Source organism: Episyrphus balteatus, chromosome 4, assembly GCF_945859705.1.
Source record: "Episyrphus balteatus chromosome 4, idEpiBalt1.1, whole genome shotgun sequence".
Taxonomy (NCBI): Eukaryota; Metazoa; Arthropoda; class Insecta; order Diptera; family Syrphidae; genus Episyrphus; species Episyrphus balteatus.
Window position 1 is genome coordinate 9,082,250 of NC_079137.1, and position 18,919 is coordinate 9,101,168.

The following is an 18,919-nucleotide window of genomic DNA, read 5'->3' on the forward strand; positions in this document are numbered from 1 at the left end:
TTTGATCAACTTTCTCATGACATCATAAAGTTTAAATTAAAAATGTTTGGTTTTCCTATAAGTTTTATCACTTGGATTTCTTCTTACCTTATAAATAGGTCATATCAGGTGAAATTCAGAGGGACCTTCTCTAAGTCCTTCATTGCCAAATCGGGCGTCCCGCAAGGTAGCCACCTGGGACCTCTTATTTTTATTTTAGCTATTAATGACGTACCGTTATGTTTACGTAAGAGTGAAATTCTTATTTTCGCAGATGATATGAAAATTTACAAAAGCATAAGCTCTGTGAATGACCGCATATCCTTGCAAGATGATCTTGATAGATTTGCTATTTGGTGTACAAAGAACGGTTTAAATCTCAACCCGACTAAGTGTCAGACGATGACCTTTTCAAAGAAAAAAACTCCTAGTCTGTATGATTATAAGATATCTCATCACACTTTACTCCGTGTGCATAGCTTTCAAGACCTTGGTGTTAACTTTAACTCCAATCTCGATTTCACAGAGCACATAAACCTGATTGTAAACAAGGCCAATTCTATGTTAGGTTTTGTCAAGCGTTGGTCGAAAGAGTTTAGGGACCCTTACGTTACATTAGCTCTTTACAACTGCTTAGTTCGCCCCCACTTAGAATACGCATCTCAAGTTTGGACACCTTTTTACAGCATCCATATAGAAAGAATAGAATCAGTCCAACGTAATTTTATTCGTTTTGCCTTAAAAGGCTTACCATGGACGGACCCTTTTAACCTTCCTTCCTATGAGCATCGAATCAACCTACTGCAGATCCAAACCCTGTCTCAAAGGAGAGTAAATAACGACCTTGTATTTATTCATCAACTTATAACGGGTGTAATTGATGGCCCGGATCTGCTTAATTCTATTAATTTTAACTACCGGAGAGGTGCTTATAACTTTCGTAGCTTAGATTTAATAAAATTACCCCAACACCGTACTAATTATGGTATGCATGAGCCCTTAACTCGCATGTGTAAGCTTGTAAATTTGAATACTAATCTGTTTGATTTTAATATTAATAAAACTAGTCTGAAAAAAATACTAAAAACCAGTGTACCACGCTCATAAACTTTTTTTGTATTTATGTTTAATGTTTACTGATTCTTTTCTCATTTAATGTCTATATCTATGTACCTAATTTTATGTACATATGTATACTGAGTTATTTTTTTCTCAACACTCTTGACTATTAAAACATTTTTGTTTTAAAATTTTGCCACTTTCTGAAAATTAAACATGAAATATTAAATTTATTTTTTTTTGTTAATTTAAAATTTTTTTTTATTTTGCATAGATATAATAAATGCTTGTACTAAGCAGTCCCAATCTTTGACCTTCCTTTGATATTCGTATCACCATTCTCTTTACTTATTTAGTTCTTTTTAATTTGTTTTTACCTTCAAAAAACACTAAAAAGTGCCGATACGATAATCATCCGCAAATGACTTCGTACTCGGTGAAAATGGACCCCAGCGCGTGCGGTATCTGGGGGGGAAAGAGGCGTGGGAATTATAAAAAAAAAAAAAAAAAAAATTTTCTACCGTATCTGTTTTGTACGACGTACGATAAACCAATACTGAAGAAAAAAAAGCTGAAAGATACATAGAATTTTTGTCGTAAACGCCAAAAGTTGGCGCTTACGACAAACCAACGCTAATCCGATGCTTATTTTGTGGATATACGACAAAATGCACACTAATTATCTCAGTAACGGTAAACGATAAGACAAATCTGATAACAGAAATGAAAAGAGAACGTTCTAAAACCTATTACTACATATCCAGTTTAAAAAAGTGCATTTTGGCGTTTACGACAAAACAACTCTCGGGCGACGAAATGAGTTCGTTTTATTTTAATTCGTATTTAGGGAAAAAGAAGAATGAATAATATAATAATTAGAAAAAAAAAACCCAGTTCGTCGCTCCTTAATCCTTGAAGTTGATTTAGTCTTAAAAAAAAAAAACCTTGGTGACGTGTTTACAAATTTTTTTCTTAAAGCAATTTTTCATCTCACGACATATTCATTTATTATTGCTCCTCTATTCTGTTCTAACTCCCTATCCCTATAAAATGTCATGCTGTGATGACTCTATTTCAAATACCCAAAGGAACGTTTGTAAAACGATATTCGATTACCTTGATCCTTATCATATCAAACATGCCTGCTGACATAGTGGGTGCATACAAGCCGATGCATATGGCTAATGTGATTCGGTTTAAAAGTCATAGTAGAGTGCATTATAAATGACTCGGCATTGTTCAAAACCAATTTGAGTAGTTTACGAATTGACCCTTTTTTTATTGGAAGTGAATTATTTTGATTAACCTTCTGTCGTTGTGTGACTTCCAAAAGGGTAAAAGGTATTAAAATGTTAAAGATATCAAAAATGAAGGTATAGAATAGGTGCATAATCAATATAAAACAAATGGTAGACAACATTTAAAATAGAAAAACTATGTTAATTACAAGCAATTTTTTATGATTAAGAATTTGAGTTTTTTTTGTATAGTTTTTTGAAAACTGTTGGATTATTCATTAGGACTCCATATGGTTCGAGATAAATTTACATGGCAGGCTACAAGCTCCCTTAATTTAGTTTAGTAAAGTATCTTTTACATAGTTTACAAAAAAAATAACAATCTTGGTAACAATAGCTTTCATGATAACATCTCACCAAAAGATAATAATTACCTTGTCTATAAGAAGTTGCAATATAAATTTGCATTACAGATTTTGTTTAATTTGTGAGAAATCAGTGAACCAATAAGCAATTTAAAAAAAAAAATTGTTTTTATAGACGAAAGAAATGTATATGAACCAATTTTCACCTCATTCCGAGTTTTGTCTAGGTTTGAGATTAGTTTTGGCCAATTTGACTGGACGTGCTAAATGACAAATTAATTCATAGCCTTCTATTTACAAAATATAATGAAATTAAAACTTATCAAGCTAAATTGCTAAAAAGATAAAATAAACCTAAAAAAAAAAATACTTTGATCATTAAAATCACTGATTAACAAATTTATTAATAAATAAGGTATTTTAAAAGATCTGATAATAATAATTAATTCATAGTCAAATGCCATGCTTTTTTTTGATAAAGCCATGTCAATGTTAGTTATTGTTTCAAAAATATAAGTATTTGATTCACAAAAAAAAAACATGTACCTATAACAATTTTGTATTTTATTTTTGTTTTTTTATTTATTTTATTTGTTCGAGTATTTATTGTTTTTTTTTGTTTTTTTGTAAGATTGTAGTTAGAATACTTTTGAATATCAAAATTTTAATTTTATACCTTATACAAAATAACCCCAATCGATCAAGTACGTTCAACGTATTTCATGCATTATTTTCTTGATTGTACAATGTACCTATCCTATATTTTATCAATTTATTATCATAACTATCAGGCAGTTAAGATAGTGATGTTTACTTTTGTTTCATAATCTATGTACTTAATAATCTATTTGAGTCCATTAATAAATTGTATTTATATGTATTGCGTTGTATACAAATATTTATGAATATTTTGTAGTTCAGTTGTACTTAATTTTATAATTGAAGTGTTTATAATAGGAAATGACTTATAAACAAATTTACACGAGATTTCTAAATTTAAGAATTATTATTTTTTGTTCTTTAAGGAGAAAAAACAACTCCTCAAATGAATTTAAATTAAAATAAAATACACGACTGGGTCGCACGAACTTGCTCTTAGAGTCAAAGTTGCTTAAATTTTTTAATTTTTTTTATATAGAAATTTGGAAAAAAAAAAAATAAAATTTGTTTAAAAAAAAAATAAAATAAAATCTGAAATCAAATTGACCTCCAAAACAAGTATGCAGTTTTGATTGATATATTAAGATGCATTTTTAGAAAAAAAAAAATTTTTCAAAATCGTTAGAGCCGTTTTTTAAAAAACTAATTTTTTATAAATAATTTTTTGGAAAAAAAGTTGAAAAATAAAATTGGTATGCCATTTTGTAGAAATCACTAATCAACATCTAAAAACAAAATTTCAAAAAAATTAAATGTCCCGTTTTCGAAAATTTGATTTTTTCAAAAAAAATTTTTCAAATTTTTTTTTAAATCCAAAAATTATTTTTTTTGAAAATTTTATGTTTGGTTTATATTTAAATAATATAAATTCTTCTTCACAAAAAGTTTCGTTGAAATCGAATTAGCAGTTTCGGAGAAGATCGTATTTGAAAAAACGGTTCTATGGCAGGTACCGTTAATAATGATTTTCCAAAAAAAAAATTTTTCATTAAAAGATAGACCTTAGCTTAAAACTAACATTTGAATTTTTTAAACAAAATCGTTGGAGCCGTTTTCGATATATTTCAATTTTACTTAAATCGGTATATGACAAGTACCGTTAGTTTTGGTCCAAAAAAATTAATTCCAAAAATCCCTGTGGAGAGTCGCCAAATAACGCTACATACCAAGTTTGACATCAATCGGTCTATCCGTTTAGGCTGTAGCTTCGTTTACAGACAGACGGACGGACTTCCGGGACTTACTACTTTGGCATTCTCTACCATCGTTATGTCATGGAAAAATGTTATTTCAACTCTTTTTTTTTTTTTGTACGAATGCATAACTTGATAAAAATGGGTAAAAATGGGATACAACTTCATATTTTATAGGTATATTAAAATACATTTTAAGAAAGAATGTTTAAAATTGCTAAAAATAAAGTTGGTTTGCAGATTGTATTATTTTTACTAACCATAACACTTAAAATTTAAATTTCAAAAAAAAAAAAAATCTCCTATTAACGAAAAATTAATTTTTCATTTTTTTAACAAAAAATGTACCTAGATATTTATAAAAATTTAATTTTTGACAAAAAGTTAAATATTGAAAGAGGAAATTTAAATTTTTTATTTATCACATTTTTGAACATCCCGTTTATTAACCTCTATGCCATTTTATACTTAAAAAACAGCTAAAAAATGTTACAAAAACTCGATTAATATAAATCTATTTAATTTTGTTGAAAATTAATTTTTTCAAAAACAGCTTTTTAATTCTTTTGAAATTCTGTTTTTACATGTTTGTTATGTTTTTGAAAAAAAAATTTAACAACACCATTTTTTTTAATTTTAAAAAATTTTAAAACAATTTTACATATTTTTGAAATTTTATTTTTATGTGTCTTATAATAGTTTATTAAGAATGACATCTCAATTTTATATTGATAAATAAAAAAAAAACAAACTATTTAAAAAAAAGGGTCCATTAACGGGTCCCATAATTAAAAACTATTTTTTCTAAAAATTGTTTGTCGTATCAAAGATAATAAAATACTTTTATTATCTTTGGTTGTATAAGAAATTAAATGGCATACCTACTCCATTTACAAAAAAAAATCATTTGTGCAAATTCGCACGTGGTAGAAGTGAAACCTTAAAAAATCATTTTTCTTAAAAAAAAAATCTAACTTTTTTCCCATCACCTTTATGACAACTTAATAAATTTTATATCATCTGAAAGCTTATTATTGCATCTTTTATATTAGGCTTCAATCATATTTCTACGATGCCTACAAAAAAAAGTAAGAATTTTTTAAGACAACCATGTCGAAATTTTAAACAGAGATTAGGGTACTTCCTACGCTGGTGGCTGGTCATCGGCAACACTGCCCATAATTTCGTAAAGGCCCTAAATACAAAATTTTCGATTTTGTTTTTGGAGTTAGGGCATTGTCTCTGATTTATTCTCATTTATTTTTTTAGCCTAGGTCTTCAAATCAGCCAGAAAATTCTAAATACTTTTGATTTTTTTCATTTTTATATGCAAATTACGATATTAGATTTAGTGTTTCACTCTATAACTCAGAAATAAGAAAAATACGAGATTATGGGCAGAACATATCTTCACAGGTGTTTTGAGGTATTTTTCAAGTTTTTCAATTTAAGATTGTGTAACTTGTAGACCATATACTGTAATGTGTGATATATCAAATAAAAGGTAATATTATAAGCATGCATATTAAAGTTAAATCAAATTTTTATGTGTGCTAGATCAAAAGATATAACGTGTTTAAAAAAAAAAAACATATTTTTACCGAATTATAAATCAATTGATTTTTCCTGTCGCTTTTTCGTTTCATCGTTTTTCAAATCACTACGATACTAAAGAAGTTTTCACTTCAAAAATATTAATAATATTGACATATTTTTATCTAAAAAATTATTGCAAATTAAAAATTTTTAAGTATTTGCTTTAAAATATTTTTTCTAAAAATGTATAATAAAATAAAAAAAAACAAATCAGTGTTTGGAGGTTTTTTTTTTTAAGTTCTTGAAATGATTTTTTATTTCAACATTTTTATGATACCTACATATTTTAATAAAATCAAATGTGAATTCAAAATGATCAATAAATCAATTTTTCCCATATTAATTTTAAGAAGAAATTATCACCTAAGAAATTTAAAAAATCCTCAGCTTCGCGCTCTTTGAGAAAAACATTGTTTCAACAAAAAAATTCTTCATTTATTTCGATCAATTTTTATTCTGACCTCTTCTAATAAGTATAGTTTACAGATGTAGGCTTTATTCCAATGACTGATCATTCTTTGCATCCAATTTAACTCCATCATGTTAATATCAAATTAACTCAAAAATCCGCTCCCAGTTTTTGCCTTACGCACTTTTAACTAACAATTCAGCGCAGTCATGTAAAACCATCAAGTAAAAACTCTAATTGCTAATCTAGCTAGCCGGGAGATACCGGTCTCGTCTCTCGTACATGTTTACTTACAACAAGACAAACGGCAGACATGAGAAGCTTGCTAATCGGACTCACTCTTGTGCCGTCCAAATGTTTTTTATTTTTATTTTTTTTTGTTCGTTTTTTATTCTTGTTTTGGAATTTTGCAGTTAAACAAACTAAAGTACTGTACTTGTATCGTAATTTCGTAATGATGAGAATGATTAAACAAAAATAATCAGAAAAAGAGAGAAAGAACCGGTTGAAAAGCGTTAGGCTAGCAAAGGCGAAACATTCACCAAGTGACTTAGCTCCAAGGAGGTTGCAAAATATTTGGTGTCTAAATATAAAAAAAAAATATTATTTCTAGTTTCCATAGAAAAAACTAATAATTTACTGTGCTAATTAAATTATTCACTCTATCGTTTGTTTATTTTATTAATTTATTTGTTTTTTTTTTTGAAAATTTTAATTCGGCATCAGAAATGTCAATTAAATTGAAAATTAACGGAAAACCCTTCACGGGTAGGTTTAATTGATTTAGAATTGTTGTGAAATACAAAATTAATTATTTTAATCTAGTTAATTTAACCACACTTCCGGTTGATATTTCCTTGAATACGTTCATTCGAGAGCATGCAGGATTATCGGGAACTAAATTTATGTGCCTGGAAGGTGGATGTGGTGCATGTGTGTGTGTTGTCAAAGGAGCCCATCCAGTTTCGGGAGAGGAACGAACATGGGCTGTGAATTCGGTAATGTTCTGAACCTTCTCCAAAAAACTGGTCCTTTTTTATTTTGTTTCCTTCCCTTTAGTGTCTTACGCTCCTCAGTCTCTGTGCAGATCTTGAAATTACCACCATCGAAGGTCTTGGTAATAAGCGGGATGGCTATCATCCATTGCAGAAAACATTGGCCAAACTTAATGGCACCCAATGTGGATATTGTTCTCCAGGAATTATTATGAATATGTACGGTCTTCTAGAATCCAAGGATAACAAAATCACCATGGAAGAAGTTGAGAATTCCTTTGGTGGGAATATTTGTCGTTGTACTGGATATCGTCCAATTTTGGATGCTATGAAATCATTCGCTATGGATACGAACATTAAAGTTCCAGAAGATGTTCTTCAAGATATTGAAGAACTTTCAAAAATTAAATGTCCAAAAACTGGACAAAATTGTAATGGAAATTGTAAGGGTAAAGTCACAAAGCGACCGGCAGTTGTCTTTGATGATGACAGTCAATGGCATTGGCCTAAAACTTTGGATGATCTTTATGGAGTACTTTCGAAGGTTTCCAGTGAAAAATATATGCTTGTTGGGGGTAATACCGGGCATGGAGTTTATCGTCGTTCGCCGGATATTAAAATTTACATCGATGTCAATGATATTCCTGATCTTCGTCAAGTTACGAAGGATAATGATAAACTTGTACTTGGAGGAAGTGTTAGTTTGTCCGAGGCAATGGATGTTTTTCAAAAACATTCAACTGAAGCAGGATTTGAGTATTTGCAACAATTGTGGCGTCATTTTGATTTAATTGCCAATGTTCCAGTCAGAAATGTGAGTATTTTATTAATTTTTTTTTTTTAAATCAAATCGTTCATATTTTTTTCAAAAATTTCAAAAAAAAAAAATTAAAAACATCTTTTCTTCTAAAAATCATTCCGAAAAATAGTTAAATCAACATGATTTTAAGTTGTTTTTTCCCTCAGTCTACTCTTTTCTATAAAATAATCAACTGGAAATCAAGATTGTGTTTGATTCATATTCAAATCAATTTGCAAGAGTCATAAACAACTATTATCAGGTTGTTAAGTAATGACAATGCAAATTCTTAGCCAAATTGATTATATCTATTAATCCACTAATTTTCCAACAACAAATTAAAACTGACTTTAGTTTTACTTACTATAAATTTTGCACTTACAACCTCTTATGGCTTCAGAATTGTTTCTGTTTTTTTTTTTTTATTTTTTTTTTATTATATCTCAGGTGAGGTGTTTAGTATAAGCATGATAAATTCAATACTGCATTAAAAAAAAGTCACTACAAGACTACTTCCTTTATATTTTTTGACTACGAGTATTTTTTCACTGTTTTTAAGAGGTGGCTGTAGTTTTTTATCATTAAATTATTCCTTACTTCTTGACCTTTGTTGAATTAAATATTTAATAATATGTGGGCTTGAGGTCTTTTACTTAGCTTTTTCAAATTTTCTAATTAAAAGACCTCAAGCCCACATAGGATTAAATATGTTTTTTAACATTAATAAAAATGCTTCAAAACATGTTTAACAACATTTTAATTCTTCTTGAATAAAAAAATTCCATTTTGTCAGTTATCATGTTTTTATCAAACACCACAGATCTCTGTGATCGTTTCATCAGGTATTAAATTTTGAAATACTTAAAAGATTATGTATAGCAAGATTTAAACCAAATTCAATAAAATTTTCGAGACCTCGCCCTTAGAAATCAAGTTGTTATTTTTTTTTTATTTTTTCTTACACAAAGCTAAATGTAAATTAAAAAAAAAAAAGAAAATAGAAAAAATATTTCTTTATGGTTCTAAAAATAATATATAAATTGAAAACAAAAATGCATTTGAAATTGAAGAAAAAATTGTAAACACAAAAAAAAAATACATTAAAAAAAATATTTATTGCAATTAAAAAATAAAATATTGCAATAAAAATATTTTGCATAATTGCCACTGAAAAATATTTGAATCAAAAATAAATTTTTTATTGCAGAATAAAAATATTTTGCATTAAAAAATTTTCTGCACTAAAAAAAATCAGTGCAAAATATGTGCATTAAATATTTTTACTTGCGATATAGGTACTATAGGGCAATTTTAGGATTCGTAAAAAAAAATCGAACTCGAGATAACAATTTTACATGACATTACGATGATGGAAAATGCCAAAAAAGTGGGTCTGTCTGTCTGTCTGTCTGTCTGTCTGTCTGTCTGTCTGTCTGTCTGTCTGTCTGTCTGTCTGTCTGTCTGTCTGTCTGTCTGTCTGTCTGTCTGTCTGTCTGTCTGTCTGTCTGTCTGTCTGTCTGTCTGTCTGTCTGTCTGTCTGTCTGTCTGTCTGTCTGTCTGTCTGTCTGTCTGTCTGTCTGTCTGTCTGTCTGTCTGTCTGTCTGTCTGTCTGTCTGTCTGTCTGTCTGTCTGTCTGTCTGTCTGTCTGTCTGTCTGTCTGTCTGTCTGTCTGTCTGTCTGTCTGTCTGTCTGTCTGTCTGTCTGTCTGTCTGTCTGTCTGTCTGTCTGTCTGTCTGTCTGTCTGTCTGTCTGTCTGTCTGTCTGTCTGTCTGTCTGTCTGTCTGTCTGTCTGTCTGTAGGTATATACCTCGAGCTATAGCCTAAACGAATGAAGTGATTTTCTTCAAACTTGGTAGTTAGCAGTTTTTGGTGATTCCCTAGAGGGGAAATTGAAATTTTTTTGTATGACCAAAACTAACGGTACCTGCCATAATAACGGAAATAAAAAAAGTTAATTTTGTTCAAAAACGGCTCTAACGATTTTGATTATTTTTGTGTGTAGTATTTCGCATAAGAGCCAACTTTTGAAATAAAAATAATATTTTTTATAACGTTATTAACGGTACCTGCCATAGAACGGTTTTTTTGGTTTCTGAATATCTTGTACAAGATTAACCCGATTTTAACAAAAATTTTCATACAAAAGCGTTTAGGTAAAGGTAATATTAAAATTTTACAAAATTTAAAAAAAAAAATAATTTTTGGATTTTTAAAAAATATTCCAAATTTTTTTTTTCAAAAATCAATGGGTCAATGAAAAATTTTGAAATTTCATTTTTGTTTTTTAAATTAATTATTTCTTCAAAATGGCATAGCAACTTTTTTTTTTTTGAAAAATGTTAGAAATTTTGTATATATAAAAAATAATTTTTTAAAAAAACGGCTCTAACGATTTTCGAAAAAAAAATTTCTAAAAATACCTGTTTATATACATAAGTAATAAAATGGCATACTTGGTTTTTTGTAAAACATTATTTAAAACGTTGTTTAATTAATTATAAAAACAGATTTTATTTTTTTACACTCCTTATGAAATTTCTTAAAAATATCAAATTTTAAAATTTTCCTAATTTTATTGAATAAAAAGCGTTAACATAAGAGTTACTTTTATCATAAGAGCAAGTACGTGCGACCCCAGTCGTGCATTTTATTTTTTAATACATTTTTTTTTTATTTGCATTGCAAATATTTTTTAGTTGCAATAAAAGAATTTTTAATGCAATTTTTTTTTCAGTTGCTATAAATATTTATTTTTAATGCCAATATTATTTTTACAAAAAAAAAGATTTCTCTTTAATTTTTAATGATTTTTTTTTTTTTTTGGTTGCAATAAATATTTTTTTTTTAATGTCAACATTTTTTTTTGCAAACAAAATATTTCATTTTTACTTTGTAATGAAAAACAAATGAATTAAAAAATGAGGAACGGAAAAGTCTGCTTACCACGACTCTATTTTTCTTAGGTATATGATAGGTATGTTTAGAAATTGAAAATTCAATTTATAAAAATGCAGGAATGTCAATGTAAATGGCGTGGTTGGTCGCTATTTTTTACTTTTCTTTAAGAAATTTGTGTTTTTAAATGGAAAAATGGTTCACATAGAGTAAAACCACTTTAGTCTTTAGTTCTAACTTCAACTTTGGAAACTTTTATACATTTTTGAAAACTGCAATAACACGACAAGTTTTCAAAATAATGAACCAGTGCCACACCATACAGGGTGTTGCTCTTAAATAAAAGAAAGAAATTGAGTTTTTATCAAACATGGAGCTTTCAATTAAATTTCAGCAAAATGGCGTATGAAATGAAAAAATATTTTGATTAATTAATTATTTCTTATTATTATGCAATGTTTTAGTGAAAGAATTGTAAAAAACAAAAATCAATTATGAATGGAGGAAGCAAAATACTGTTGCAAAGTCGGGATTTTTCAAAATTTCACAAAAACTGCATTAAATCGAAAACCGTAAGGATTTGGGATGAACAAGACCAAATTCTGAGAGCCCTAAAGTTGGCCTATCAGCATATTTCGTTTGATTCATTACTTTTGGGACACCCTGTATATTTTTTAATAAAATAATAATAAATTTTGTATGTATCTTTCATAAAAAAAATCGTGTTTTTATTACGAAAAAGAAATTTCAAGTCAGAAAAATTCCGGACATCATTTTCTGAAATTATTATTTTTACAAATTCTTAAATTTCGCATTATCATGAAAACTGCTTGAAACAATTTTTCATCAAAACGTAATAATTTAAAAATAGTTAAGTAAATGCGTAGTAGAGTTATTATTAACATCACTCAATAGAACATCTCTGTTCTATTGTGTGAAATAATTTGTTTATACATAATTGCACACAAACAATAATTCCATTATGAATTTAATACCAATTATATATTTTTTATATTTCTCATTACATTCATTTATAATTTGTCTGACATTTGATGAGTAATTTGAAAGAAAAAAATACCAACTATTTAATTCTTCTCTCTTAAATTAAAATTGCATCATAAATAATGCGCGATTTCTCTACGAACTCAAATTAAAAAAGTTAACATAGTAAAAAAATAAAGAGCGTGTTTGATTATTTTATCTCTATAAAGAACCTTATCGTGAATCTTCGATCTCAAAGTCTACACAATATTTGAATTACAAAACAAACAATTAATTCAGTTAGACATTTTTGTTTATAATGCTCTTGGCATTATGTTATACAACTTTCGATAAGAAATTTGCTATAGTACATATATTTGATATGTAGGTCTGTATATTTTCACACACAAGAGCAAGGTCAATTTTGTTTTCTATTATTATTTTGCATGAATACGCAAAAATAGAAATACAAACAAATACTCCAGTCAAAGCGTCGGAAAAAAGGGCCTCACCTTGCGATGAGACGCACTGTCAGTTTTTATTTCATGGATCGATGGGGGTATATTTAAAAGGCTTAAACCCAATTTCTCACCACCTGATCATTCTTTATAGCGGAGTTATTCACAAAAATGCATTTTTTGGGTTATTTTACTTCTAAGCTAATATCTTTGCTCCAGATTGTCGTAGACCAAAAAATAAACATACATTCTCTTCCTTATAATATTTTCTATCGTTATATGTAATTTCATTGTATTTGAAAGAGTAAATATAAAATGGCAGCCATTTAAAGTCAAATTCTTGTTGTTAAAAAACACATTTTTGTCATTATTTCGAAAAAAGCTTATATCATGATTGACATTTTTCTAATTTATTTTGTAGCCCTATTCATGTCCTGCATTTTACAGAAAAAATCAGCTCTTTATCACCAAAGATGGCCGAGCAATTGATAAATGAACGCATGCAAAACCGGTGCGAAAACACCCAAAAATATCGTTTTTTGGGAATAACTCGGCTTCAGAGTGTCCTACGACAATAAATAAAGCTATTAATTGTTCGTTACAACATTTTCTATCGATTTGGTGCACATTATTTTTGTTGAAACAAATAAAAAATAAGTTATATTAAGTCACAGACGTTTTTTTGTTTAGCAAACTTTTGCCTTATTATTTTATAAACAGTGCAAGTATTTGCTAACAAAATAAAATACTGTTGTAGCCCTTTAAATTATCTACAATTTAAAAAAAAAATTAGCTCTCTACGACCCACACGAGCCGAGAAATTAATTTTTTAAAAAAGGTCCAAATGACCAACGAAAAAACATAAGACAAATTCTCTTATAACAAGAAACAATGAAAACAACCCCTCTCACTGAGAACTAGTATTCGAATCATAAACAAGGGAAATTTTTTTGAATTTTCGTACGGATTAATGCTTTCTTAAAATTATAATAGCTCGGCTCCCGTGAGTCGTAGAAAGCTAAATTTTTTTTTGAATTGTAGATAATTTAAAGGACTATAATAATATTTTATTTTCTTAGCCAATACTCGCACCGTTTGCAAAATAATAAGGCAAGAGTTTGCTAAACAAAAAAACGACTTTGACTTAATATTACTTATTTTTTATTTGTTTCAACAAAAAGATTGTGCACTAAATTGATAGAAAATGTTGTAACGAACAATTCATTGCTTTATTTTTTGCCGTAGGGCATTCTGAAGTCGAGTTATTCCCAAAAAACGATATTTTTGGGTGTTTTCGCACCGGTTTTGCATGCGTTCATTTATCAATAGCTCGGCCATCTTTGGTGATAAAGAGCTGATTTTTTCTGTAAAATGCAGGAAATGAACAAGGCTACAAAATAGATTGGAAAAATGTCAATCATGAAATAAGCTTTTTTCGAAATAATGACAAAAATGTGTTTTTTAACAACAAGAATTTGACTTTAAATGGTTGCCATTTTATATTTACTCACTCAAATACAATGAAATTACATACAACGATAGAAAATATTATAAGGAAGAGAATGTATGTTTATTTTTTGGTCTACGATAATCTGGAGCAAAGATATTAGCTTAGAAGTAAAATATCCCAAAAAATGCATTTTTGTGAATAACTCCGCTAAAAAGAATGATCAGGTGGTGAGAAATTGGGTTTAAGCCTTTTAAATATACCCCCATCGATCCATGAAATAAAAACAGACAGTGCCTCTCATCGCAAGGTCAAATGACGCTTTGACTGGAGTAAAAAATTAATAGAAAAAAAAACAAAACTGATTTCAATTTGTTTGGAAATTAATTTATTTTGAGTGTCTCATTTTGTCTGTCATCTAAACAAACATTTTAAAGAAGCGAGAGGAATAATTAATAAAATTAATTATTAAGAGCGTATAAAATTACACAGCACGTGACTGCTAAAATTATTGATTTAAATATTTAGGTGAGATTTTCAAATAAAAAAAATGTTCGTTCTTGTTGATTCTTACGAATTAGTATGACCAAATAAAATTTATAAAAATCATTGATTTCTTTTTACTTGCGATATAGGTACTATAGGGCAAGTTTAGGATTCGTAAAAAAAATCGAACTCGAGATAACAATTTTACATGACATTACGATGATGGAGAATGCCAAAAAAGTGGGTCCGGCAATTCTGTCTATCTGTCTGTCTGTCTGTGTGTCTGTCTCTATCTGGAGCTGCAGCCTAAACGAGTGAAGTGATTTTCTTCAAACTTGGTAGTTAGCAGTTTTTGGTGATTCCCTAGAGGGGAAATTGAAATTTTTTTTTATGACCAAAACTAACGGTACCTGCCATATAACGGAAATAGAAAAGTTAATTTTTTTCAAAAACGGCTCTAACGATTTTGATTAAAATTTTTGTGTGTAGTACTACACATAAGAGCCAACTTTTTAAATAAAAAAGATATTTTTTGTACCGTTATTAACGGTACCTGTCATAGAACGGTTTTTTTCGTTTCTGAATATCTCGTACAATATTAACCCGATTTAAATGAAAATTTTTATACAAACGTGTGTAAGTAAAGATAATATTAAAAATTTAGAAAACTTTCAAAAAACGCATTTTTGGATTTTTAAAAAATGTTTCAAATTTTTTTTTTGAAAAATCAATTTTTTGAAAACGGATCAATGAAAAATTTTGAAATTTAGTTTTTATGTGTAAATTAATTATTTCTTCAAAATAGCATACCAACTTTTTTTTTGAAAAATGTTAAAAAATTTTTATACATAAAAAATTATTTTTTTTAAAAACGGCTCCTACAATTTTCGAAAATTTTTTTCTAAAAATACCTTTTTATACAAGAAATAAAATGGCATATTTGTTTTTTTTTTTAAGATAATTTAAAACGGAGTTTAATTAATTATAAAAACAGATTTAATTTTTTTATACTACTTATGAAATTTCTTCAAAATATCAAATTTTAAATTTCTTGAATAAAAAGCTTTAACATTATAGTTACTTTAAGCATAAGAGCAAGTACGTGCGACCCCAGTCGTGCAATTTATTTTTTTTTTTTGTCTTAAAAGACCTGATAAAATGGAAAACTTTGACAATCAGATGCTTCAATTATTTTTTTTTTTTTTTTGTACAAAGTAATGTTTGGTTAAAAATTTTTAACGGTAGCAATTTATCTTTCCTTTTCAATAAAAAAAAAAAAAAATTTTTTTAAATAAAAATTTTACAAAAAAAATAGGAACAAAATCGGTTTTATTTTTTGTTATTTTTTATGCATATAACTTGAAATAAATTATTGTTCCAAAACAATTTAAAAGCCCAAACAAAAACAGTTGAACCTGTTCCTACAATAATAATTGATGAATGTTATTACAAAATTTAAATACCGTAACCTATATTTATGAGTCTCAGTTCTATATCTACAAAAGTACCTGCTTTAAATTAGGTACTTAAGTATTCATATTGATTATAAAAACAAACACTTAATAAAAGATTTTTTAAATTGAATATCTATAAAACTAAAATGAGTTTATTGACTGTGGTTTTTTATCGATTACATTTTAATAACAAGTTTTCAAATCGCTATGGATCGTAAAAATGATCGACATCGTCATTTTTTTTAGGTGAATTATATTTTTTGAGGTTAAGAATTCTAATGTTTTCGTTTGTTTTGTTAATATTTTTATAAGATCGTAAGTGACCTTGATCGATTTGAACCTTCATTCAGGTTTTTTTTTTTTTAATACGATATGCATTAGTATTATTATTAAACCTGTAGATGCATGACAAGATCGAACTTAAAGCAACTAAATGTAAAAATGTGAATTGTTTTCAATACGTTTTCATAAGCTTAATTTCAACCCGACGTACTTAAAAACTATAGCAATGTTATAAAATCATTAAAGTCAATTTTGATTCATTTCCAGTTATCGTTTAAACTAAAACTTTGTAATAATATGAGATTTTTAACACGAGATTTTTAAAACCACACACCTTAAATTTCAATTAAAAAAACTTAATAATTTCGAAAGTCTGGTGAATTGTGAAAAATATTCAATCTCTTTCATTATTATTTTTACTTTACTAAGAGGGTCACTGGGGCGTATGTGAACTGTTTTTGTATTAAAACAAAGCCATCCTCATGGTTGGATAGTCGACTTTGGTCAAACAAAGTATGAGTAAAATCCCAAAGAAGTACCTTAAAAGTGACAAAAATAAAAAAAAAAATTATTCAAAAATATTAGGCTTGCAAATACGGTAACCATATTCAAATAATAAAAAAAAAAAAAAAAAAAACACTGAAAAAAAGGAAGAAACAATTTTTTTTTTTTCAAAGCAGAAAAGCATTTATTATTTAATTTTGTATTTTTAAAACAAATATCAACATTAAAATAAGTGATTAATATTTCACCATTACAAGAAATTCATTTACTAAACATTACTTCTTATTTATTTCTTATTTTTCCATTTAAAAACACAAATTTCTCCAAAAAAGCACAAAATAGCAAGCATCCAAGCGAATCCAATCAACATTCCAACCCATTGCAAATCTTCAACTTTCAATGATTGTAACTTCTCATCAAATCCAAAAATCAACTTTTTAACATCTCCCAGACGAAGTGCTTCATAAAAATAAATCTTTATCCAATAATCCAACAATCCACTTGATTGTGTTTCCAGCAGATGAAAATTCAATGAATTTTTATAAATTGAATTTTCATTTATAGCAAAAGCCGATAGTAAATTTTCCAAAAAACACAATTCATCAGCCCAACGAAATAATTGTTGACCATAGAAATTTTGTTTTTGTTCATAAATCTTCCATTTCGGTTCGGTAACAGTGAAGGCATAATTTCTGTTTAAACTATCTCGCAAATCTGAATATTTCTTATAATTACTTTCGTTTAAAAATAAATTTGAATATTTTTTGATAATATCGGGTCTTTGTTTAAGCATTATTCTATCCATATTAACTTGAAGTCCGTAGATTTTTAAACCTACCAAATGAACGTCATCGAAGGATCTTATGATATTTTCTCGAGGAGGTTCTGTCATGAAGGATTGAAGAAATGCATCGTAAGAAGTTACTATCATGATTCCCAGCAAATAGATTAGCGTGTAGATGATTTTTAAACTGATAGAAGCTTCTTGGTCTTCAATAATTGACTCTGCAAGAATTCCACGAAAACAATTGAAGAACTCACGTATAAAAACGGGTCGATGTGATCCTTCCAAAATAGCAGTTGCTTTAAGGGCAATAGAGAGCAATATAAGTAACACAACAACTACAGCAAAGGCTTGCCAATAAAATACAAAAGCAAATACTTTATAAGTGGGAATGCTTGACTCTACCGGTAAAATCACTCCGTAATCGAAAACTGTATAAGGATATGAAAACCATTCAGGTGATTCTTGTAAAGGCATTAAGCCAGCAGCTCCAATCTCAAATTTTCCATCTTTAGCAACATTTGCAACATCATAAGTTGAATATGAAACATTAACAACTGATAAGTTGATTTTTGCATTGTGTCGTTTAGCAAAAGCATGAAAAATATGTTCAACAAAACCACCAATTACTTTACTACCGTTAGCAGTTTCTGAGACGATAACTCCTAATTCTGATCCTCCGAAAAAAATTGGCAATGTTACGCCATGAAAGTTTCGCATTTGATCACGATAAACCACAGACTTTTTTGTATTCCAGATGAATTCTTCAATTTTGAAACCTCCAAAAATTCTGTAACTATAGAAAATCGATGATATCCCGAAATCTTGAAAAATTGCTATAACATTAATCATTCTGTTCTGGCGGCAAAAATTAAACACATTTCTGAGTTCCAAATCATTTCTTGAAGAATTCTTTAGCACAAAAATTGTCTTACAGAAACGAACGTGTTGCAGGTATTCCAAAAGTCGCTGAAGAATCAACAAGTTCGAGTTCGAATCAAATTCAACAATAGTTAGAAGATTTTCATTAAATTCTGCCTTTAAATAAAATGACGTAACTTCTGATGATAGTATCATTGGAATTTTAAGTGTAGTTGAAACATCACGTTCGAAATTATCATCAAAATTTGGTTTTTTGAATGCTTTCAAAAGAAATATGGTTTCAAAACGCTCTAAACGGTTAAGATTTTCGATAAAGCTTAAAAATTTTATTTTAAATTTTGCTTCGCCTGCTGAGGATTCAGCAGCGAGTATTATAACAAAGACTACTAGACTTTTGGTAGAAAGCTTCATGACTGGTTGGCTCCACCAAATTTTTCAAACTAAATGGTGTGT

The 18,919-nt window shown here is 28.2% G+C and overlaps 1 protein-coding gene across 1 annotated transcript in view; it reads left to right on the plus strand.

Moving 5' to 3' along the window:
* Nucleotides 1-18,919, plus strand: part of LOC129919921 (uncharacterized) — a 161,127-nt gene that overhangs the window by 134,194 nt on the left and 8,014 nt on the right. Inside the window, exons 2-4 of the mRNA XM_056001028.1 lie at nucleotides 7,179-7,267; nucleotides 7,325-7,497; nucleotides 7,559-8,308. Coding sequence (XP_055857003.1) covers nucleotides 7,228-7,267; nucleotides 7,325-7,497; nucleotides 7,559-8,308 — 963 coding nt within the window. The 5' untranslated portion in view covers nucleotides 7,179-7,227. The remainder of the gene's footprint in view (nucleotides 1-7,178; nucleotides 7,268-7,324; nucleotides 7,498-7,558; nucleotides 8,309-18,919) is intronic.